This window comes from Cebus imitator, unplaced genomic scaffold, assembly GCF_001604975.1.
Source record: "Cebus imitator isolate Cc_AM_T3 unplaced genomic scaffold, Cebus_imitator-1.0 Scaffold147, whole genome shotgun sequence".
Taxonomy (NCBI): Eukaryota; Metazoa; Chordata; class Mammalia; order Primates; family Cebidae; genus Cebus; species Cebus imitator.
In genome coordinates this window covers 1,673,414-1,697,598 of record NW_016107462.1, presented here as the reverse complement: position 1 = coordinate 1,697,598, position 24,185 = coordinate 1,673,414, and the positions used below count along the sequence as shown (strand labels likewise).

General features: G+C 38.2%; 1 protein-coding gene across 4 annotated transcripts in view; it reads right to left on the bottom strand.

The window, feature by feature from the left end:
* The window catches only part of TAFA1 (TAFA chemokine like family member 1), a 532,785-nt gene extending 509,302 nt beyond the window's left edge, over nt 1–23,483 (bottom strand). Inside the window, exons 1-2 of one of the 4 annotated variants that reach the window (XM_037743560.1) lie at nt 22,988–23,483; nt 20,938–21,058 (exon numbers count right to left, since the gene is read on the bottom strand). In XM_037743560.1, the coding sequence (XP_037599488.1) occupies nt 20,938–21,055 (118 nt within the window). In that variant the 5' untranslated portion in view covers nt 21,056–21,058; nt 22,988–23,483. Of the gene's footprint in view, nt 1–20,937; nt 21,059–21,371; nt 21,433–21,793; nt 21,888–22,987 lie in introns of those variants that run through there. The other 3 variants (XM_017542765.2, XM_037743558.1, XM_037743559.1) reach the window with 3 other exon arrangements.
* Nucleotides 23,484–24,185: the final 702 nt, after the last annotated feature.

Sequence of the window (24,185 nt, the reverse complement as noted above, 5' to 3'; positions counted from 1 at the left end):
CCACAGAAATAGAAACAATCCAGATCCTCCCTAGCCCCAATGTCCTCAGGATTCTGCCAAATATTGGGAGAAAAGTCTAATTTCAACTCTCTAGTATTGAAACAGTCTCCCTCAAAAGGTAATAAACCTCTCATGTCTTAGAGAAGACTCTCAGAAAAGGACCCACCATAAAGTCTGAGAATATTGCCTACTTAAGAATGAACTCTGATATAATTTAGATGTGTGTCCCCACCTAAATCTCATGTTCAATTGTAATTCCCAATGTTGTAGGTGGGGCCTGGTGGGAGGTGATTGGATCATGCCGGTGGTTTCTCATTGTTTAAGCACCATCCCTGCTTGGTGCCATCATCACAATAGTCAGTTTTTGTGAGATCTGATTATTTAAAAGTGTGTGTCATTCCCCCTTCTCTTCCTCCTACTCCAGCCATGTGAAGTGCCTGCTTCCTCTTTGTCTTTTGCCATGATTGGAAGCTTCCTGAGTCCTCTCCAGAAGCAGAAACCATTGTGCTTCCTATACAGCCCGCAGACCCTGAGCCAATCAAACCTATTTTCTGTATAAATTACACAGGCTCAGGTGTTTCTTTATAGCGTTGCAAGAATGAACTAATACAACCTCCCAAGATAACTGCGCACTCTTTTTCAGAAACAAGGTACACGGAAGTGAACATACAGGACAACAGTTAGGAGCACAGACTTCAGACTGAGAATGTCTGGGTTTGAATCCTAGGTCTGTCCTTTACTAGCTGTGTGACATTGGGAAAATTACTTTGAGTTTCTATTCCATGATCTGAAAAACTGGGATAATAAAAGTGTCTGCCTCATCGGGGTATTGTCAGGGTTAAATAGTATATATGTATATATGTGGGTGTGGGTGTACAGTGCTTAGTGTAGGGCATGGTACATAATGAAGGCTTCATAAGTTTTTGGTATTATTATTACATCAGAAGAAAAGGACATTTAAATCTAAAAAGTCTCTCTTTAAAATTCTTCTGTGTTTGAAAAATCACAGTAACTTGGCAGTTGAATTTCTGTTAGATGACTGAGAGAAAATGGACCCTCTGGGTAGGGGTGGGATTTTGCGTCTCCATTGACCATAATATCAGCCTTAGCAGCAAAAGATCTCTCATTCCCTACCTACTGAACCAGTCACCTCATCTTCACAAGGATTTGCCTGTGGGCGAACCCCTGCCCTAACTCCTGTGACCAAAGGGTCATTCAGTTCAGGGGACCAGGGCCATTGAAGCAAGGGAGGAATTTCATTTTTGGCAAAGAGCTGAAGGCTGTGGAGGAACTATGTAAATACTTACATTAGATTTGATAGGAAATTGAAGGAATAGTCTTTATATCATGGGGTCTTGAAATTTCTCTTCTATTTATTCACTCATTTAGTCAGCAAATATTTATTAAGAGCCTTCCTTTTGCCCTCTGACATAATGGGATCAAAGCTGATGAAAATCCTTGCCCTTGTGGAACTTACATTCTTATGGAGAGAGACAAGAAGTTTGGTAAGTAAGTTATCATAGTTAAAAGGCAGCAAATTCTAAATAGAACGAACAGGTAAATGGAGATGTGCAGTTCTGAGATGATGGTGAAATTAAAATCAATAAAGTGGTAAGGGAAGACCTCACAGAGTAGGTGATATCTGAGCAGAGACTTGGAGCAGGGAGAACGTATATCATGTAGACATCTGGAGAAGAGTATTCCAAGCAGAACAAGAACCAATGAGTACAGACGTGTGCCTGTCTTTGAAGGGACATCAAGGAGCCCAGTGTGTATAGAAGAGAGTTAGCAAAGAAGAGAGAAGGAGAAGATGCTGTGGAGATAATGGGGGCAAAAGTTGAGGGCATATTATTAGGGCCCTTTGCAAGGACTTTGACTCTTACCCTGAAATAATGAAATCATTGTGTGTGGGTTTGGGAGATGACTGACAAGACCTGACTAACGTTTAACCTGATCACCTGCCTGCTGTGTGAAAAATATAGATTGTAGTACATAGATTGTGGCAAGGCAAAAGCAAGAGACTTCCCTGGGCTTCCCCCATAATCCACCTAGAGGACGTTGTGGCTTAGCCCGGAGTGACAGCAATAGAGGTGGTGGGAAGTGGTTGGAGTCAGGATATATCGTGAAGTTAGAGAAACAAAGCTTTTTCCAATAAATTTCATGTAAACTCTGAGAGGAATGGAATGTAAAATCTGAAGACAGTAGTTGGCGATTCATAGATTTTTGATGTGAGGAATGGAAAAGATGGAGTTGCATTCACTGCAATGAAGAAAAGCATGAATGAAAGATGTTTGGGAACAAGGGAAGATGTGTTTTATAATTTGAAAAACATTTTGACCAGGTCAGAGAAAGGAGTCATCCTCAATTTCAGCATGCCTGAAAACAATATGGCAGAGAATCCAACCAGTGTGTCAACAATCACTTGGCAGGGGAGGTTTTGAGGCGAATGAAGTGTCCGGTGAAAGCACAGTCTTCATGGTTGCTAAGGCAGCTTCCAACTCTCTATTACTGAAATACAATTTTAAATACCTTAACCATGTATGATTATGTGTGTGTATGTGTGTGCATGGGTGTATGTGTGTGTGCGTGTGCACGTGCATACATCAAGAAGATGGTCTAGAGAGTCCTTTAAAATCTTGACAAAGGCCGGGCGCGGTGGCTCACGCCTGTAATCCCAGCACTTTGGGAGGCCGAGGCGGGTGGATCACGAGGTCAAGAGATCGAGACCATCCTGGTCAACATGGTGAAACCCCGTCTCTACTAAAACTACAAAACATTAGCTGGGCATGGTGGTGCGTGCCTGTAATCCTAGCTACTCGGGAGGCTGAGGCAGGAGAATTGCCTGAACCCAGGAGGCGGAGGTTGCGGTGAGCCGAGATCGCGCCATTGCACTCCAGCCTGGGTGACAAGAGCGAAACTCCGTCTCAAAAAAAAAAAAAAATCTTGACAAAATAATTGCCTCAGCCTTATTTTACCTCTAAGTGCTGGGAGGTCAGAGATTAAAGCTGTTTTCTAAACCTGATATGTAAACGCCATCTTCCTGAACCATCAACAGGAAAGCAACACTTGGTAATGACATTTGTGACACCGAAGTATCGGCAGACCAGGTTGGCCTTTCCGGTTTTTTTCTTCTCTACTTTTGGTCTCCCAGTGTACTCTGCCCATCGGGGCAGATATTTATCTAACAAGAAAAGCTCTGTTCATGAAGTAACAGCTCTTAGGAAGCCTAACTTTCCCTAACACAATTTTACTTCAGCTGGGGTCACTTTACACTACAAGAATACTTAATTAAAGGAGGGGGAGAGGAATAATATTGCCATACTCCTAGGGTTTGAAAATAAGTCACTTAGCACCTAAAATTGCAATGTCCCCTGCTATCACTGTTTTCCTAGCTTTATTAATTTTTTTCTTCCAAAGTCAGCATCCACACTTACATGGTTTTGTTTCCTATAATCAAGGCATTTATAGGCATTCAACCATGACAAATAGAGGCATTTGATCCACAACTGATTTATCCGCCTACCAACTAGAAACAGATACAATTCTGGAAATAAAAAAAAAGGAGAATAAAAAATACTTAGGATAATATAAAAATATCACCTACTTACTGAGTATACCCAATAAAGGTTTCATCTGAAGCAAAGAGCAGCATTCCAGACAATGTAGTATTGAATGTTTTGACCTTTTATTCCAAGGTGGCAATTCTTCTTAAAACTGGGAATCGGTTCACAGATTAGACTCACAAATGAGAAGGTGGAGACAGGGCCGAAGAGAGTGAGCAAGCAAGAGCCTTAGGTATTTGCTATGGGGAAGAGACTCAATGGAGAAAAGAAAAGAAAGTTTCATAGCCTCAAAGGTTTGCTTCATTTTTACATGAGAATTTGGGCCATATGACAATCTATTCATAAATCAGCTATATGTAAACAAAACAAAGCAAGCTTGATGTCATGTTATTTTTTTTTTATTATTCACACACCAGAGTATTCCCTTCTCGAATCTACACTTTTGCTTTCTTTATAGACTGAGGAAACTGATCCAACAGTTGGATATTTCAGTAACAAAAAAATACTGAAATAAGCTAAGACGCCTAAGCTTGGCGATCTAAGAATAGAATATTACCATAACAAAGAAAATATCATTTTCTAACCACTAAGGCATTTTGTGGCCATCATGAATGCTGTTCAACAAATAGCTCTCGATGTCTGCCTTATGGGAACATGGTAGTACTATACTTCATGGCCCCTTGCTACTGGGTTTGGCCATATGACCAGGTCTGGCCAATGAGTTGTGATGCAAGTCACTTCCAAGTCAAGGCATTTATTTGATGTTGGACCTCCAAAACCCTCCTTTTTCTGCCATGGTGGAAAACACTATTTCAAAGAGATGCTGCTCTAAATTCTGGATTGAAGCAATGTAGAGCACAGCCCCCAGCCAACTGCAGAAGATAGTGGCATAAGCAAGAAAGAAGCATGTAGTGTCTTAAACCATAGAGATATGGGGCTGATTGGTTACCATAGCATCACCCAGCATATCCTCACATACATCTATTTCCATCTTAACACTATCCATCACAACCAACTAATGATACTGGCAGAGGAAGTTTCTGTATTGTAGTCTGTAACAGCATGGGATCTGGAATCAGATTACCCTAGTTCAAACACTGGCTTTACCACTTACTAGCTGTGCGCTTTCAACAAGTTATTTAACGTCTCAGAGCCTAATTTCCTTCACCAGCATAAAGAAAAAAACAAGAGTAACTTTCGGACAGTGGTAAGTATAAGATAATGAAATAACAGAATGATTAGCACAGGGCCAGGCACATAGTAAATACTTAATACAAATCTTAATTTAATATGTATATATAAATCTTAGACATAATTGAAGGAGAAAAGTACTATTTTTTTCGAAAGCCAGCTTCTACTCTGTCCTCGCCTATCCTCAAAGCATTTGCATGCATTAAATCATGACAAAGCAATGCATTTTCCCTGATACTCTTCTGATTTTCTCTAACATAATTTTCATTTTGCCTCCTGACTAAAGACAATGTTAGTTTCTTTGCCTAGAATTCTTTGCTACTCAAACACCATCCCTTACTCTTGAAGTAAGAAGTAGCCCATTCTTACTTCTTCAGATCATATTTGAAGTGCTTCTTTTCACTGAAATTTTGACCTGTATCTTAGACCCTTCCCCCCATCAACAGACCCTCCAAGAAAAGAAAGAAGTATGGACAGATATCTTGGAGCTACCCAGGGGCCATAGTAGAAAGACAATAATGTCTGTCCTGTCAGAAATGCCATTTCATTTACCTAACACTGGATATAAGTTTAGAAATGCCATCTGATGCTTCTACCTCCAAATACTCTATTATGACAACTTTCTTGAATTAGCATTTTATATTGCTTTCTGTTGATGAATAGTGCCATATTCTATAGAAAGAACTTTACACCAAATCTTATTCACATAAACAAGTACATCAATAGGGTTTTCTGCTTACAATAATAATAAACTACCCTTACTTGTTTTCAACAATTTAATTAAATACAATTAAATCTAGTTTGTTTTGGCAACCTATTAATGTCACAATTGAAAACAGACTCATGAAAAGATTATAATTAATAAATCCTTTACACTACGTAAAATTACTCTGATGCTCTGCTTGCCAGAAATACTTAATAGCATTTTTGAAGTATGTTAATGAGGACAGTAAAAAAGAGATAATAAAGTTTGATCAAAGCACTTAGTAAGACTTCTATATGGTTTTTGCCCTCTTCAGTAGAGAGCTAGTGCCTATTGTGTACAAATTCTTAGAAGACCCTGAAACACTGATTGCAAATTTATCATCATCTTATAATGTCTTTAATCCATGGTTTTAACTATATAGGATACTCTCTCACACTAGCTCACATTCCTTAGAATCTTAAAACATAAAAAAAAAAAAATGACTAACGGTATCTCTTTTTTTCTTCTTTTCTTTCTTGCTAGAGCTCAAAATACTAGACACCTTATTAGGTGATTCTTAATACACATAGATGTCATTTTGTATACAGTGTAGAAAATATAGGGTAACATACAGCAACATTGATGAAACACACATATGATACCTTGGGATGAACATTTAGGTACCGTTGTATTTATTAGAATATGCCTGGATTTCTTCCTTTAGTTATTGAATCCTATATAAAAGGATGATGGATTATTGTAAGAATAACACAATTAATTAAAAGAAAATACATACATGCTATAAGATTTTTACTTGACTAGTAGCTCTTTTAATAGAATTATAACAGGATTATAATCCACCCTGAGGGTCACAAAACACCAATGCTAACTTTTGGATTATTTCCCTTTAATGAGTTATTGGTCAGATATCTTCATTAATTAATCAAACTTCCCTATTAGTTGACACCACACAGACAAGACACCACTAAACCTCTTTTGTTTTGAGACGGGGTCTTGCGCTGTTGTCCAGGCTGGAATGCAGTGGCATGATCTTGGCTCACTGCAGCCTCTGTCTCCCAGGTTCAAGCAATTCTCCCACCTCAGCCTCCCGAGTAGCTGGAATTATAGGCACACCACCATGCCCAGCTAATTTTTTTATTTTTAATAGAGACAGGGTTTCACTATGTTGGCCAGGCTGGTCCTGAACTCCTGGCCTCTGGTGATCCACCCTCCTCGGCCTCCCAAAGTTCTGGGGTTACAGGCATGAGCCACCACACCTGGCCAGACACCACCACTTAACTAGACCACCTTCATCTGTAATTACATACACAATATACTTTTGGAAGGAAGGATACAATAACTATTGACCTATTTCTATTGACTTAGAACATATGGCCAACTATTATGTATTCCATAGTAGAGATTAACCATAAAAATCCATATCATGTACTGTGCTAAGTACATGGATTTTATTATCAGAAGACTCAGATGTTATCTTAAGTGAGAAAATAAGTTCAAGTTGTAACACTTCTATGTGCATCTTTTTATATAATAAAATATTATGAGCATACGGGTTAGTAGTAGGCATTTTATTCCACCCTTGCTCTAACATTCACATATTTACATAAAATTTAAGAATATATCATGTCCTAAACGCCTACTATATGGAAGGTGTAGAACAGACATTATCTCTATGTCTTACAGAACACACATCATCTCTATGATTTACTTAAGCCAGCAAGGTAGGGATTTTATAAACTGGAATCCCCACTCTATGGGTGAGGCAAGGAAAGTTGCACTGACTTGCCCATGCTTAGAGCAAATAAGTGTAACAATGATACAGTTAGGATGTAAATCCCTGGTGTACCCAGTATATCAAGCTTCCCCTACCCCTACAGACTCCTCAGACCAAGAATCACTGGTAGCAAAGAGGGTGAAGGCAGGTAAAAGACTGGCAAGCAAATCAACTCTTTGCCCAATTTCCAAAGATGTAAGTAGATGATACATGGCCTGTCTTGATGGGACAACTAAGTTGCATAAAAGGACAGCCTACCCCAGGAATAGACAACATGTTTCATCTCAAAACAAAACAAGTAAGTCCATGTAGGGCACTTAGCACAGTATGTGACACACAGTAGTGCTGAATGATGATTCTTCTAAGAGGAGTTATTACGGTTGTTTCTGAACTCATTCCTGTCTCATTTAATAACTCAATGACTGGAGCACTGTACTGTGCTTGGAAGGATTCAGAGGTTGAATCTGGGTTCAAATATAAAGCATATAGCAATTGATCAGCAATGTCTGCTACAGCAAAATGGCTGTGTATCAGGAATTTGCCAGCACTGGCCAGGGGGCTATTTTTGAAACAGAGGAGTGTTGCTTTTTTGTTGTTGTTTGTGTTTGATGAAGAAAAGAATTGGAAAGGGAAACTTCAGGTCTGATTATATAGGCAATTTCTACCTAACATGTTATTGGGCTATGGGTCTAGCAAGTTTTATTTGAAAGACTGCAAATTCTATATTTTAGCAAAAAGACACTGCTGCAAATGATCAAATCACTTACCAGAAAGGTCAACCCATTATACAATATTCTAGATAATTTATAAAGTCTCAACATGATAAATGCCAAAAAATCTTATGAAAAAGTTAAATTGCAGTTGGAGAGCGTTCTTTTCCAGTGAGAATGATTTATAACTTCATTTTAAGTAAACCAAAAAAATCTACACTTAGAGCAAGTCTAATAAATGTAGACTTATCCTATGCTGCTGCTTCCCAGACTGGGGCACAAAAGGGCCTATAGAATCTAAAACAATTTATTGGGAAACAATAACCCTGTAAAAAAAATGCTTGAAAATTAGGCACTGTTGATCCAGAAAGGAAAGGAAGCATGTTTTCAGCCAGGCCTGTTTGCACAGAGAAATTAAGAATCAAGCATTATTCATCTGCAGTACTCAAAACTATTACATGACATAGAACAAACTAACTGCCCAAGAAACAGAGGCCTGGCTAATGTAGAACAATGTACCTCAACATAGAGATTTGTTTTTTAATTTCATCTGATGAAAAGTAGATTGCTGATATTCCTAAAAGTAGTACTTGGTTGTAATGGAAACCTGACTGAGAGTTGGTATACAACCTAAGTTTCTCTTTCATGTTTATCATTATTATCCACATCTTGCAATGCTTTGTACAAATGAGAATAACAGCACCAACTATGTAGGGTTTTGGTGCAGACCAAATGTCATATCATAAGAAACCCCATATTGGGGCCTGTATACAGCAAGCATGCAATAAGCTGAGCCATTATTCAGAAGCTGGCAAAACTCCCAACTTGCCCTCCCAAGCTAGGTGACCTTAAATCCATTAACACATTATTTTACGTTTTTGTTATTAGAAAAATGTAAAGAGATTCTACCTCATGAGGATATTGTGAGGATTAACTGAAATATCAAATGCTTAAGATTGTTCATTCATTTAGCAAGTATTTATTTGATTCTCACTAGGTGCAACACTGTTTCAGGCATTGTCAGACTACTGGGTTCATTACCTTCATGTAGCATGTGATGTGGTAGGGAAATCAGATTTAAACGAGGGACTATAGTAAAGTGTCATTTATATTACTACGAGGTAACTGTAGTCCTCTGCACCTAGGAGGTGCAGTAAACGATTTGTTGGATATAAATACTAAGTTTGTTGTAAATTAAAAATAATTATTTATCCTTAGAGTTAGAGATATGCAGCTTCCTTTAATATAATAACCAGCTATTTGAAATCAACAGTCATGACACGTCTTGTCTTTCATTGCACAAAGATAAGAATAATTCAAAGGTGTGAAAGGTCCCAAAGGGCTCAGAGACTCTGGCCAGAATATGGTTGCAATGTCTTTGATAATTTGCTGGCTTGTGTTCCATAGAGACACTCATTGTGACACTGGGGCTCTTTCCATCCATCTCCATCTGTGATCACCAGTGTGCACTGATAAGGCAGCCTTGGGATTGCAAAACTAAGTAATTTAGAAGAAAAAAATCTTTGCCTTTTTATTAAAATGATACAAAAGTTTCTGTAACTAATGCAGGGCTTCTAGCCATCGAGATCTACTGCCCTGCCCTTTTACACTTACCTGTCTCTAAGTCTTTACTTACTCTGTTCTTTTGGGTTGAATAAACCACCCTTCTGTTCCATCCAGCTGACTTCCTACGCAACCTTCAATGTCCAACACAAAATCACCCCCTTCTTGAGGGCTTTCCAAATCTTATTTGCTCAGAATGACTTGCTTCCTGCTTTATGATTACATAGTACCCTGTTCAGTAAATGGCCCATATCACAGGCAGCTTTGCATCTCAGACACAGAGTTAGGGAAGAATCAGGAGAGGACTCAAAACTTTCTGGAGGTAATACAAAGTAACTTTTTAAACTCCTAGAGAGTCGGGTCTAATGCTGCACTATCTTAAACAGTGTTCATTGGACCCATGTGGCTCTTTAGATTTAAATTTGTTTTGATTAGAGTTAGGTCATTTTCTTCTTTTTTAATGAAAATAATTTCGTGGCACACATTTTTTTGGATAGAAGAGAGAATCTGAAGATGATTAGCCAATTAACACACATAAGGGATGGTCAGTGACTCTCAACTTGCATACCAGTGTCAATCACTTGACAGGCAGTGCCTGGAGAAAGATTGAAGAAGATTCTAATATCACATCTAGGCTCTGCGGGAACAACCACTGTGACTGATTAACCTAGGCTGGTGACAGATAAAAGTCTGGATACTGGTAACATGCATGCTATAAATTTGCTCTTACTTCTAAACAATCCTGCAAGTAGCTGTCAAAAATGTTGCCCTACAAATGTTCACCCAGTGACCTAGATTTTCAAGCACCCATTCAGTATGTGGCATCTTGCATGTGCGTCAGATAAAGAGACGTAAAAAACTACAAAGCCAATTCATTTTAATAAGACCCCATCCAGGAAGCTTCCATTTATACTTTTTGCTATGCCACATATTTTTAAAGTCACAATTTTATAAAGGGCTGAACTCTAGTTACGATTTCTCTGTAGAACAGTGGTGTTCAAACTTTGGTTGACTGCAGCACACTGAGTAGGTGAAATATCTAATTCCTGCCTGTTTCCACTTCCCAGTGGAAAAGTGCTTAAGTAATAAGTATTTGGAAAGAAATTTTTGTGAATCACTAATTATTTTTCATACAATAAGAAAAACCTGTTAACATGCTCTTATATTACAAAATGATACCCTATGAACCAAAATAAAAGATAAATGTTATGGGCCATGAGAATATGTCACAGAAGTTCACAGGCAGTGAATGTCACCAATGATGTCATCATACATCACCATACAAGCAGATTTTCAGGTAATCACAGATACAGTCACGTATTGCTGAACAACAGGGATATATTCTGAGAAATACACTATCAGGCGATGTTGTCATTGTGTGAATATCAGAGTATACTTACACACACCTAGATGAGACAGCCTACTACCCACCAAGGCTATATGGTATAGCTTATTGCTCCTAAGCTACATATGGTATAGCATATTATGGTACCGAATACTGTAGGTAATTGTAGCACAACAATAAGTCTTTGTGCATTTAAACCTACCTCTAGTACCTGGGTGATGAAATAATCTATACAAAAAACCCCCATGATGAGTTTACCTATATAACAAACCTTCACATGTACCTCTGAACCTAAAATAAAAATTTAAAAATCCTAACTAAACATAAAGAAACTACGGTAAAAATACCATATTATAGTCTTATGTGACCACGGGGGTATAAGCCATTCATCGTTATGCAGAACATGGCTACACGTGTTTTAGCAATAAGGATACAGATGAAATCTTTTCTGAACCACAATTTAAAAATGTCTTAAAGTCTAGTCTTCAGCAAATTTAAAATCCCAAATATGCAAATATGCATCATTACAGACTATAGGGTTAACCCAATCATCCACAACAAACGTAATTGATAATGATGAAACTAACCCCCCACTAATACATAATTAAAAAACAAGGACCACAGCAATTGAAAATCACTAACAACTCAAGACAACACTCACTATACACTGTTAACAAATTATCCTTCTCCACATTGCATGAATTCTAATTCGTTGCATACAGAAACTTTGCAATATTTCCAAGAGCTGGCAGCCAGTTAAAGAATACCGAATAAAGGAAGTTCAGTAAACATTAGTTACATGTAATTTGTATCAAAATGATGACTCAGTTGTTTTACTAATAAGTAGCCTTTATTCATAGACAAAATGAATATATATGACATAATAAATCATTTTCCCAAAAGAACAAAGAAAACCTTGGGTTTCAAGATAAATTCATAACTCGCTAGTGGGCTGCAGACTAGATTTTGAGAGCTTTAATAAAGTATTAAATTAAGAGTTTTACATATGCATCTCTACGCTGCTTGATGCTTCTGTTTTATTAGATTTGCTGATTACTATTTCTTCTAAACCTTAATCCAAAAGAAAATTAGGCCAGGCATGGTGGCTCACACCTATAATGCCAGCACTTTGAGAGGCCCAGGTGGGCAGGTCATCTGAGGTCAGGGGTTCAAGATCAGCCTGGCCAACATGGTGAAACCTGGTCTCAACTAAGTATATAAAAATTAGCTGTTTGTGATGGCATGTGCCTGTAGTCCCAGCTACTCGGGAGGCTAAGGCAGGAGAATCACCTGAACCTAGTAGGTAGAGGTTGCAGTGAGCCACACTCCAGCGTGGGCAACAAGAAAAAAACTATGTCTCCAAAAAAAANAAAAAAAAAAAAAAGAGAGAGAAAGAAAATTAATTGATTTTTAGCTGATATTCAAATGACACTGCTGAATAGACCATTGGTTTCATTATATCAAAGCTCTCTGTTTGCCAGAGCCCCAGTAATACCATTTAACCTACAGATACAATGTTTTAGCCTGCTGGGTATAACTCAGGATAGGGCTGACTACACCATGGGCATATTTTTAAAATGGGCCAAGACACATGTGCACAGAACATCTCCTTTGACTCCACTTCCTTCACTTATCTCTACTCTGGTTGCATAAAGGTATTTGACAAAATCCTTAGAAATCATAAAATGTTAAAGTTGGAGATAATCTTGTCTGAGGTTATGCACTGACAGCCTGCAGGTAGGATATAGCCATCAATCTTGTTTCATTTGGCCCACCTGACATTTCCCAGGTAAGAAAATTACACATCAATTTTTCGATTTCTGGCTTTCCTTGAAATATCAGGTGATCTTCTCACATTGGACCCATGGCAGGTGAAGCTAAGGATGTGTTGTGCCCTGCAGATGTGCATATCCTCTTGACTTAACACAGCCTTCAGTATTTCCTAATATCTGACCCATCATTTTTGTTACCTGCCTGATCCATGATGGTATTTGCCTTGCCTACCTATGAAATCATACACAAAATTTTCAGATAGTTTTAGCAGAATGCTTTTTTACACAAGAAATGGTAATTTTGAATCTTGCTGAGTCAAATAGACAAAGTTCCTTTAAACTTATTTGGCAGAATGTACTTGGCTGTTCCTGGAACACTTGGATCACCCCCTTGGAGCTACTAGGTACAATATGAAAACTGTTGGATTCCATTCCACCCTCTCATCTGGAGCTTTGCAATTTGACAACTTAAAGGAGACCTTGAAAGCTCCAGCCTCTGAATCCTACTCTGGTGCTCTTTCCTCATTATCATTTGGTATATTTTTAAAAAGGCTTAATGTGATTTTTTTCACTTTTTGAATTTTAAAGAATGTAAAGTTCTCGCTTAGCTAAAGCTAGGTTGATCAACAAATAATTATTGAATACATACCCAATATGAATTCAATGAGAAATATGACCTGCTGGACTGCTGATTGTAATCCAGTATACTGTTAATTTCAGGAACAATGAGGTGCTTTACTCACTGCCCCCCAAAATGTGTAGTAGCTCATCTGAATCTAGGAGCTGACATTCTGCATTCACTTGAAAGCATATGACTCAATTAGTGTATTCTTCATCCACAAAAGTGAAAAATAAGAAAAGTCCTTTGGATGTATACACATTCAGCTTGGATTTATTCTTGTGTGACATGAAAGCATGCCTAGAAAAGAAGGTCTAGTAACTGCATAGTAAAGGTAAATGCTGTGAATTGCATCACTAGAATCATGGCCACACCTGAGGATGTGAGAGGTCTTCTCTTGCAAACTCAGAGAATGACTTGGCTTGACTCCTTCCCTGCATAAAATAAAGATTTGCTTAATGAATAAGCAAATCCCTCAGCACTCTTATCCATCTTCTTGGAGAAACTCTGTGATAATATCATTTTTTTTTTATTTTTTGGTCCTTTGTTATATAAAGTCGGGAAAAGAGAAAGAAATAATGGGCCAATAGAGTTCCTTAAGTGCTTTGAGGATATTATTTTTGAGGAATTCAATTAGGTTATACAAACTGTTAACAAAATTCTTCTTCTCTTTACCCCCAAAGGAAAAATTGCTTGTCTGGTGTTATTTTCTCTCTGCCACAAAGGTGAAGTGACTTTTTCTCTTGATGTCGCAAGTTTTGGTAAGTAAAAGTCCTTGCCCTATTTGCCAAGTTAAGCCTCCTCATCTTGCCCTCAAGACGATGCCTATAATCTTTTCTAAACTTATAGAGAGGAAAAACATGTACCAACCTGTGACTGAGAACCTTAGGGATTTAACTTTTCACTACGTTTGTAAGTGTTGTCTTTGAATTATTTTGATTAATGAAGTAGCTGTCAAAATTGAATAGAGTCAAATAGCAACATAAAGATACACACATACATACATATATGTGATACTGACAATATAATGTTTATGCCACTCTCCATTTGAGAGATCTCCCAGTTATAAACATACACATACGACATACAAATGAGCATACATCTGTATGTATACACACAACCACTCACACACAAGCAGTAACAACCAAAGAACAGTTTAAGATTCCACCAGAACCTTCATTTCTCCTTTCCTTAGTAATTAAACAAGTATTTTCTGAGAACCTATTATTTGTCAACTCAGCAGAAGTGAGGAATAAAAAGATAAATAATACAGGATTCCAGAATTATCTTGGCCCATGCTTTTCAATGCATGTAATCTGAATAGGCATGGTTGATGCTGCCCAAATAAAAAGCGTTTAGAAAATTTTAGTTAAACAAAATCAGCTTTCTTACCTGCAAGTCTTTCCAGAACTTTCATATACTTACATGCACTGCAAATCTCCAGGAGGAGAACATAACAAACAGTGAGTGCTTCCCAGCAGGTATTTTCCACTTTTGTCCAAAGAGTATCTTAAGAAGACAGTGTTTCATGAAGTATAATTCTGAAATGCTGGCCTAGACGTTTTATTGGATTAAGACTCTTGAAAGGAAAGGGGCCTCATGATATTTTTCTACTTATTCTCCTTTCTTTTTTCTTAAACTGGAAACATTTTTTGATATGTTTCTAATTGTACCACTGAAATTCCACAACTAATATTTTAAGCTTTTTGTTAAAAAGCAAGATACACTCATTCCAAAAATGAATTAAAAAAAAAGAATTATAGAAAGTTAAAAGTTCAAGTCATTCTAGTCCTCTCACCAGATTTAACTACCACTGTAGAAAGGGTGTTTATATTCTTCTTGACATTTTTATGTATGTGCAAATATGATTTTTTTCTCCAAAATTATTTTGAAGCAGAGTATCCTTGTTTTCTTCACTAAGCAATGTATCATGGGCATTTTTCCACATGGATAGATAGACATATTCTCATCTCTTGTAATGGCTACATCAAATTGCATTGTGTGGATATGCTATGATTTATTTTACCAATCCCCTTTTGATGGAGATAAAACTCCTCTCCAGTTTTTTGCCATTAAAGCCACTGTTGCAATAACTATAGCTTAGCATACATCTTTTCACATTTATCCAATAATTTTCTCAGTATAAGCACCTGGAAATGAAAGTGTCAGGATTTGCACATTTTACAGTTTGGGAAATGTTACTAAATTGTTATCAAAAATGGCATGCCAATTTATACAGTTAAGCTTTGATACTCTTACACAAAGTTTAAAATTGAATGAATTTTAAAAAGAATTCAAATTGTCTTCTTAAGAAAACTTTAAGAAATTAACAAAGGCTAATCTTCATTTATTCCATTTCCAAATATTTTTTGTTTCCAGTGTTGTATAATATCTATTTTCCTTAACTAGGAATTGAAACCGTAGGCTTGAGCTCACGTAAGTAAAAGTTTTTATAGCATTGTAATAATTTTCTTATAAGCTCATGGGATCAGCAGGAAATATTTATTTGCATCTCTACTTGGCTTTGATATTACAGGGTCTGATCAAATATCAATAGCTCCACCCTGGCTCTGCGATGAGGTCAATATGATCAATTGGATGATCGATGGATTATCACTAAGCACCAACTTGTACCAAATAACAACCTGTCTGCTCCAATCCTTAGGCCAATTCACTATACTTAGCAGCCTAGCACTGGTACGCATTCTTAAAGAGCCAATATGTGCCCATGGTTGTTCCCACTATTTCTTTTATATTACAGTTATAAAACAACCCTTTATTGTAATGTACTCTGATATTCTACTGCATATTCTTTAAGCAGCTTTCAACAAAGTAATATTGAATAGTAAGGTAAAAATAAGTATAAGGCATATAAAAATGCTTTTTAATATTTTAACAAAAATACCATACTTTAAAATGTATGGTGATATTCAGTATGTAATAATCAAGGCATAAATTAATATCTCTAACATACATAGTTTGCTTAATATAGCTTTAAATCAGGTCAAGTATAAATTACACAGACAACCCTATTCAGAGTAATCTTTTTATATATCATTTCCATACACCCCTGTCGATAAAATAGCAGTGACTCAGGAATAAATGATTCATTAGGCACTTAAAACTTCTTGTCTCATATAATTTATCTATATAATTTTAAATTACTGAAGAATCCCAAGGATCTTTTCTTGCTAAATAATTTTGATATGATTTATATTTTATTAAGTTTCAAGGACAACCCCCCCCCACACACACACACGTATTCAAAATTAAGTAACTATCAAAATTGCTGTCATATTTCGTATATCCATAAGGGGAAATACTCATTCTAAAATAGAAAACTACAATTAGCAAAAACCATTCAATCTTTTTTTACCTGTTACACATACACACACACACACACACACACACACACACACACACCCCTGGTGATTATAAAGAGTTGAACTATTTTAATTATCTGAAACAATTGAATACCACTTTTGAGTTTTCACTGTTTAGTGTGTCTTTTTTAAATGAAATGTCCTGTCTATAGCTTTATTATGAAAAATAAAAAAGAAGAACAAGTATTCTTCAAGTTGTTAGGGTAATTTTCTACATCATTCCCCAAATAAAAACTTGCTCCAGCCAAATATTAAATTATTGAAATTACAAATCTGTTAATCTACAGCACATTTTACTCATTAGTTTAATTTTAAAATTCACTTTCATTTGATTGACTGTTTTAATCTTCCTTAACTAGTGAGTAGCTCAAAATAAATGGTGCATTCCTAATATGATATATATGAAAAATAGGGAGTACTTAAGGACTGCAGGCGAATACATTAAAATAGGTCAGTTTTCTAGTTAACATATTCTCATTCTGTTTATGTACAAACCCACTGCATTGAGAAGACAGATCACAAATTCACGGCCTTACAAAAACATGGTCTCGATTTCACGTTATGACAGCAGAAATTGGCCCAAACCGCTAACCATTTCCCCTAAAGGACCCTGGCTGGCTGGTGCCATCCAGGTGAGGCAATCTGAACGAGTGGAACATCACATCAAATTCCGCTCATCTGTCAGCATAGTGGATTATTTCTTGAGAGACTGAAATTGGCTGTTTGCTATCTGAACACCATCAATCTTACCGTGCAGGGAATAGCCAAACTGCCTGTAAGAGGCTGGGGGGCGGAGGGTGGGGACAGCGGGGGAGCCATTCCTAAGCAGGTGAGGAGGCAACTGTAAAGCTTTCATGCTCCCTCCATTCAAGGCTCTGAATGAAAGATTTGTCATTTTCCACATTTCCCAGATACTTGGTATGCACGCAGAGTCTGCCTGCTCTTGCTTTATGAAAGAGGTGATTTTTCAAGCTTAGGCAAATGTGGCAGAGCTCAGGGTCTGTGGTGTCTCATTTTTTCTCATCATGTCACTTGTTTTAACCGATTTGAGAAAATGAGATTATGTTTTTCCTTTTTGCTCATTTATCCAGCAATTTATTTATTTATTTGTTCATTTAGGGGTGGATTGTCACAGATAACTGGCCCTGATTTCTCTCTTGTTTTCATACACATTTCATTAGTGTCCCTGGAGATTTAAGACCTACAAGGGAAAATGTCACAACTCTCATCTAAAAAATCATATTTTTATTCTTAAAATCAAAAGATTGTATTAAAGAGTCTGCCTGAAATCATCTAGAATATGGCTATGACCAAGATCTATCATTTTAATCTTTGTAGCTATTGTCAAAAAGCAAAGAAAGTTGAATAAATGTGTCATATAGAACTATTGGACATTAAGTTTAATATCATTTTAATCATTCTGCATCTAGAAAGGGATATTTATAGTTTTTTCACTTCAACAATAAAGCTGAAATGGTTTTCAAATGTATTCGCACTTGGGGCCAAAATTGGTTTCAGTGCTGCAGTTTCTTGGGGTATTTGATGCACAGATAAATGATGCATTGGTTGATAATAAGCAAAGTCTAAGGAAGCAAATATTGAGTTTAATTTCAGCCAGAACCTAATATGTGATTCTCAGTTTAAAGATATGATATTTTAATAAGCCCTATGATGACATTAGTTTACTTATTACATATAACCCACACCAAAAAACTCCATACATTCACTGATTAACGGAGACAATGATGTGAAAGCTTGTTGTATACGGTGTTGTATCTATTTCATGATTATATGCATAGAGCAAAATAAGACACAGCATTGGTAGTATATTCTAGTCATGTACCACATTGTTAAAAAAGACAATAGCAAGAGAATATAAAAAGAGTTGTTGCCATGACTATGTGGATTATTAACTGTATGAACAGCAAAACTTCATTCATCAAACATCCCTGGCTTGCAGGTTTACAGTCTACTAAGTGGGGATATCAGTAATTCCCAATATTTGTGAAGAACTTTACAGCTTACAAAAGACTTATTAGAAGTCATTTTTATTTTGTCTACACGCCACCTCAACCCACCACCACCACCACCACCACCATATCCATAAATGGGGAATGAAAGCAGAAAAGTCAGTTGCCCAAGGTTATGTCACTTACTTTAAGTGACAGAGACTTGGGTGGCCAGCCTTGAGCCCTGCCCTCCACCCTCAACCACGTGCCTCTCACCAGTTCCACCATGGCCACCTCTCAGAATGGGTGTGCAGTTCAAATGAGACCAAGTATTGACATAATGAAAGTTTTCAAAAACTATATGAAGGGGCTCACACTTCCTCAAAGAAGCTACTTGGCATGGTCGCTCTGTGCTCCAAAAGCTATTTCCCCCTCCTGGGCTCACAGACTCTGGCGGTGAATCATGCCGATCTGACTTCCAGTGATAGCTATTCTTTGTGTGGCCTTAGACATGCCACCTAACCTTTTAGAACCTCTGTTTCTTGGGTGAAAGGGGAGAAATTACACTCACTTGCATGAGGATTAAACCAAACAATGTGAATTAATCCTGAGAGCCATGCCTAAAACATACACTTAATAGTTGTTTTTCTTATGAATTCTTATTGTTGAGCATTAGGACAAATGTAGATGTCCCGCATTGTTTATTATTTATATGGCCATGTAACAAGTGAAAGACATTTGTGCCAGAACAGATTGTTATTAAGTGACTGGAGGTAATGTGGGGAATCTCAAATTCACTTTTGTTTTCCCTCCATCTCGGCTGAACTGGGGCTTGAGTGGCGTTCCCACGCCAGGCTCCAGACACAGGATGCAGAAATACAAGTGTATCCTGAAGCAGGGCGGTTTCCATGCCCACCTCCAGGGGCACTGGCGCCCCCTCGCCTTCCCCGTCAGACCCAGGGCGTGGGGAAACAGGGTGGCGGGGCCCACAGACAGCCCCTAGCCTCAGCCCGCAAGCACAAGCCAGCCCCACCCCTTCACCCGGGGCGCCAGGGCTCCTGCACCCAGCGGGCTTGCGCGCTCGCTGCAGCCTGGTGCAGGCGCGCGGGAGGACCCTGGGCTGCATCCGCGCTCTGCCAAGCCTGCCCCCAGCGGGGAAGCTGAGCCCCCGGAGCCAGCAAGCGGGGCCCCGGAAGGTGTTGGTGGAGGACTGCACGGAAGAGCCCGGGATCAGTGTCCAGGCCGGCTGAGGAGCCAGGGAAAGGCAAGGGCGTAGACGCTGGACCGTGCAGCAGGAGGAAGCTCGACCGATGGGAGGAGGCCATTGACAGGATTTGGAGAGGCAGGTGGAGGGCTGGGAGCACTTCAGAACTGAGCATCAGAAACTTGGGCGCGCAACTGGTCCCCAGAGCCCGAATTTGACCGTCGCGAGAGGGGAAGGGAGAGTAGGGACAGGATGGCGTTGAGGATGAAGGCTGGGTGGGGTAGTAGAAAATGGAAAGGCTGATGCCGAACAGAAAATGGAAGGAAATCTTTTCGAGAGCCAGGGAAGGTAAGGACAATCAAGCTGGGAGGGACTGTAATGAGAAAGCTGGAGAGGCAAAGAAGGAGAGGAAAAACAGATTGAAGGCTGAGGCCGTGGAAGGTTGAGAAATATACTTTGAACGTTAAGAAGAAAGCAAAACGTATCTGGAACTAAAAATTCAATACAGGAGAAACAAAAATCAGGTGGAGGGGCCTTGTCCCTGAAACTGCCAAAAGAGAGGGGGAAAGAAAAACACTGAGCATACCGGAAGAACAGAAAGTGAAGGAAGGGAGAAAGGAAAGGAGGCATATTAAACCAGACATGAAATAGTAAGTTACTTTTTAATTTCTTTTTCATTGACAACTTGCTTCCAAAGTTAGTTTGGGTACTATGCGCCCACAAAATTCTTAGCCACATACTGACCAAAATTATAGTATCTATACTAGGTAAAAATGCATCCCAGTGATGGACACGCAAAGATGTTATTTTTTTTCTCCCTAAAACATCCTCAAGTCTTGAAAATTATTCCACCTTTTGCAGAATATTCTGCTGTTGGCCAACACATCCATAAACAGGTGACTTCTACTTTTTAAGGTGTATAGAAGCAGGAGGGGTAACGCTTAGAGAAACCCACCTTTTCTGATAAATTAATAGAAATACCTCCAACACATTTTGGCACCCTCCGCTTCCCCCAAAGCATCCAGCCAACAATATGTCTTGGAATTCAAAGGCAAGCTGCCCACACTATAGCACTTTATGTCACTTGCATTCAACCATCTGTTAAGGAAACAGCCATAAGACTGGAGGAGGCTGCAGTGGAGCCAGCTCCTGACTTACCTGGTCTGTGCAGGTGATGCTGCTGGAAAGTATGCTGAAGGGATCCATGGCAGAGTAGCATTGCACAAGCACTTATCCACAAATACAGGACCCAGGACATCGCAGAGACCATTGCCATTCTCTAAAGAGAACATTCGACAGGAAAGGTTACCCCCAGCTTCAAGCCCCCAGCTCAGTCAGCCCCACTGATGAGGGAAGGGAGGTCTCAGACGTCATGTTCCTTTGCTACTTCTCTGGCTAGAACTAATGATCCAGCAGAGGTCATGCCATGAAGTGGGACTGAGGGAAAGCCCTTTTCAGATGATCATACACTGATTTTTTTTCTTAATTCTATAAAACAAAACTCTAAGGATTGCCAAAATGCAAAAATAAAGTTTTAGTCTGTCAGTTAGGTGGTTTTAAACAACGCATGCTGACTAAAAATCCTATTTTACGCAATGATCTTTAAACTATAGTTATCCCAGGCACTGAAAAGCTGCAGACTCCTCCTGTTCATTCTAACTTCATTGCAAGTCTGACATAAGCCTGGAAGGAAAGAGTGGGTTCTTTTTTTTTTATTTTAATTCTGCAGTCATGAATTTTTAATTGCAATGCTGTCTTCTAAACTAAGTAATCATTTCTCAGAGGCATGTTGTAATCTCCTGATAGAACCAATCCTTTTGACTGGACTTAAGAAACAGAAGGGATTACGTGTAGCCAGAATGAGTTTCAGATGCAAGACCTCTGCTTCTATCCTAGAATGAGCCATAATTTACAATATTGCTTAGCCTCCTAAGATTCCATTGTGGCATTTGTTGTATAGCATTGATGAATATGCATATACAGGTGGTGTATGTATTTATGGATGAATATGTACCTTTTCTCGGGCGCTGAAACTTTGACAGTCTTATCTGCACCTATGAGGATCTTAGGAGCTACAAAGGCTCAACTGCGCTACATATTGTCCAATTTCTCAAACAACACCTTCTGCTGCATCTCATATTGCCAAATTAATCAAACCGAAGCACCGTCCTTACTCAGCCAGTGATAGGGAAGCATTTTCTACACAAGAATCCAGTTAACTGTATGCTTTTCTGTTAGGTAGAGAGGGCTTTGGAAAAAGATTTCTTTCTTTCTTTTCCTTTTCACTGTCAAATCATGCCCTTTAAAAATCTCAACTATACATTGAAAACCTGCTAGTGACCTCCCAGCCTGGCTTCTTTATTCATAAAAATTCGTTCTTTGTTAAAAAACTATGATGTTCAGAAAACAAAAACGTGCATCATAGATGCACACAATACAGGATAATTTGTGGATTTTAGCAGTGAGATATAGTCTTGGAAAGATTTTAGGACTGTAATAGACAAATGGTGACAACTATAATTAAGTTCAAAGTAGGAAAACATTGTTTTCAACAGCTTGATGCTATTCATGCCTAGTTCCGTGATTCAGACAGAGCATTCACTTTCTAATTAGTTTCCCTGCCCACTGTTTACTTTTGTATACAACATACTTTGCCTTATTGTTTTCAGAACTATCGGGTTAACATACATGCATTCTCTTCAGTGGAAATCAATAGCAACACCCCTCCTGTGAAACCTAAAATGAATGTATTTGGGGACTTTTTCAGAATAGCCTATAAAATGCAGAAACACAAAACAGAGGTGACTGTGGATGTATTTACTGCTTGTGAATTACAGTTAAAATGTACTAGAAATTCATCTAAACTTGAAAAAAAAAAATCCTGCCACAACCAAAACTTAATAGTTTTCCAATCACTCTGCTTTCTCTTGCTCATTTCTTCACCCACATAGAACTTAGCACCCAAAAGGATTACTGTGACTCGATGCTTGCAATATTTTCGTTTTTTAATTTAACTTGCTTTAATTCTCAGCATACTTCCAAGCCTCCTGCGTGTCACTCTCACTGCTTGCTTCTTTACCAAGAGGTTGTCTCAATGTTATTAAGTGTCTTCCCCAAATAATGCATTGAGACTTGCATAGTTCTCTAAATATGCCTGGATGTTTCAGATCTGCTTTCTGAATCTTAAACCCTTAAAGATGCTTCTTACCTGAAAAATCCAGCCAAGAGCAGAGTACTCTATTAGTGTTCATTGGAAAGATCTAACACTTTTTAAAATCCATCTGTGCCAAATTTGAATTTTTTTTTTCAAGAGCTTCCCAACAATCTTCTTTATCAGGATTAAAAAAAAAAAATGTTACTCTCTTCCGATCCTATTTCCACAGTAAAAAAAGACATCGAGTTCATTCAGACTGTAATGTCAGAAAAGGAGCCAAGGTTTGAGGGGTGGAAACCTTGTCATTTTCACCTTTAAATCATCTCCTGGCGTCACCTCTGCCTGACGAGACCTTTGAAGTGATGGGGAGATAATGTGCAGTTTCCTGATGAGAATCAGTTTATAGTTGCCGTTGGACCATCCCCACTCCAGTGCATTCAGGGCAGAGTAAGGCAGCAAAATGTAGGAGCAGGGCTCCTATACGGTGCTGTAAGTAGCAGTAGTCTGTTTCAATACATCCCTCCGCTCTAAAGTATCACATGTCTTAAAGTGACATTACCCTCTATTACAGCTACAGTGAATTGTAATATCTGCCCGCTAACTCTTCAACAACTCAAGCAGTGCTCTAACACTATATTGCCTGATTTATTATGTTAGAGGTTCCACTGATACCATTCATTTAACACAAGAGTAAAGAGGGAAGGAGAAACAAGAAAAAAGCATTTTGCAAAATATTGATAGGATTAATGGGAGTTAGACTTCTAACAGTAAATGGGAAAGTGAAATATAAGCCATTTCTTACCTCTAATGTTCTTTTTACCAGTAAGTTAACCAAAAATATTATCAGGTTTATACTAATTTAAGTCTGCTGGTTGTTTCAGCAGTTAAATAGGAGACTAGAATTTACCTGGAATAGGACATAGACACGTATATGTGTAAGTCCAATAAAAACCTTCTGAGCTTTTTTAACACATTTAATAAATAAAAATATGTCATTTTCAGCACCAAATGAAGAAATATGCTCACAGCTCTTTTTAAAAAAAATTTTGCTCTCCTTTAAATAACATGCTGGGGTGAGGAGGGAAAACACTCAGAATCTTGTTTCTCATACTATGGTTTGAACCCTTTCTTCTTCAGAAATATGGTGGAATTTTGCCTAAACTTCAGTGATGCCTACAAGGTGACCTAGTTTTCATTTGTAGATTGTACTGATAATTACTCTCAGTTATTTCAAACATCACTTATAAAGCAC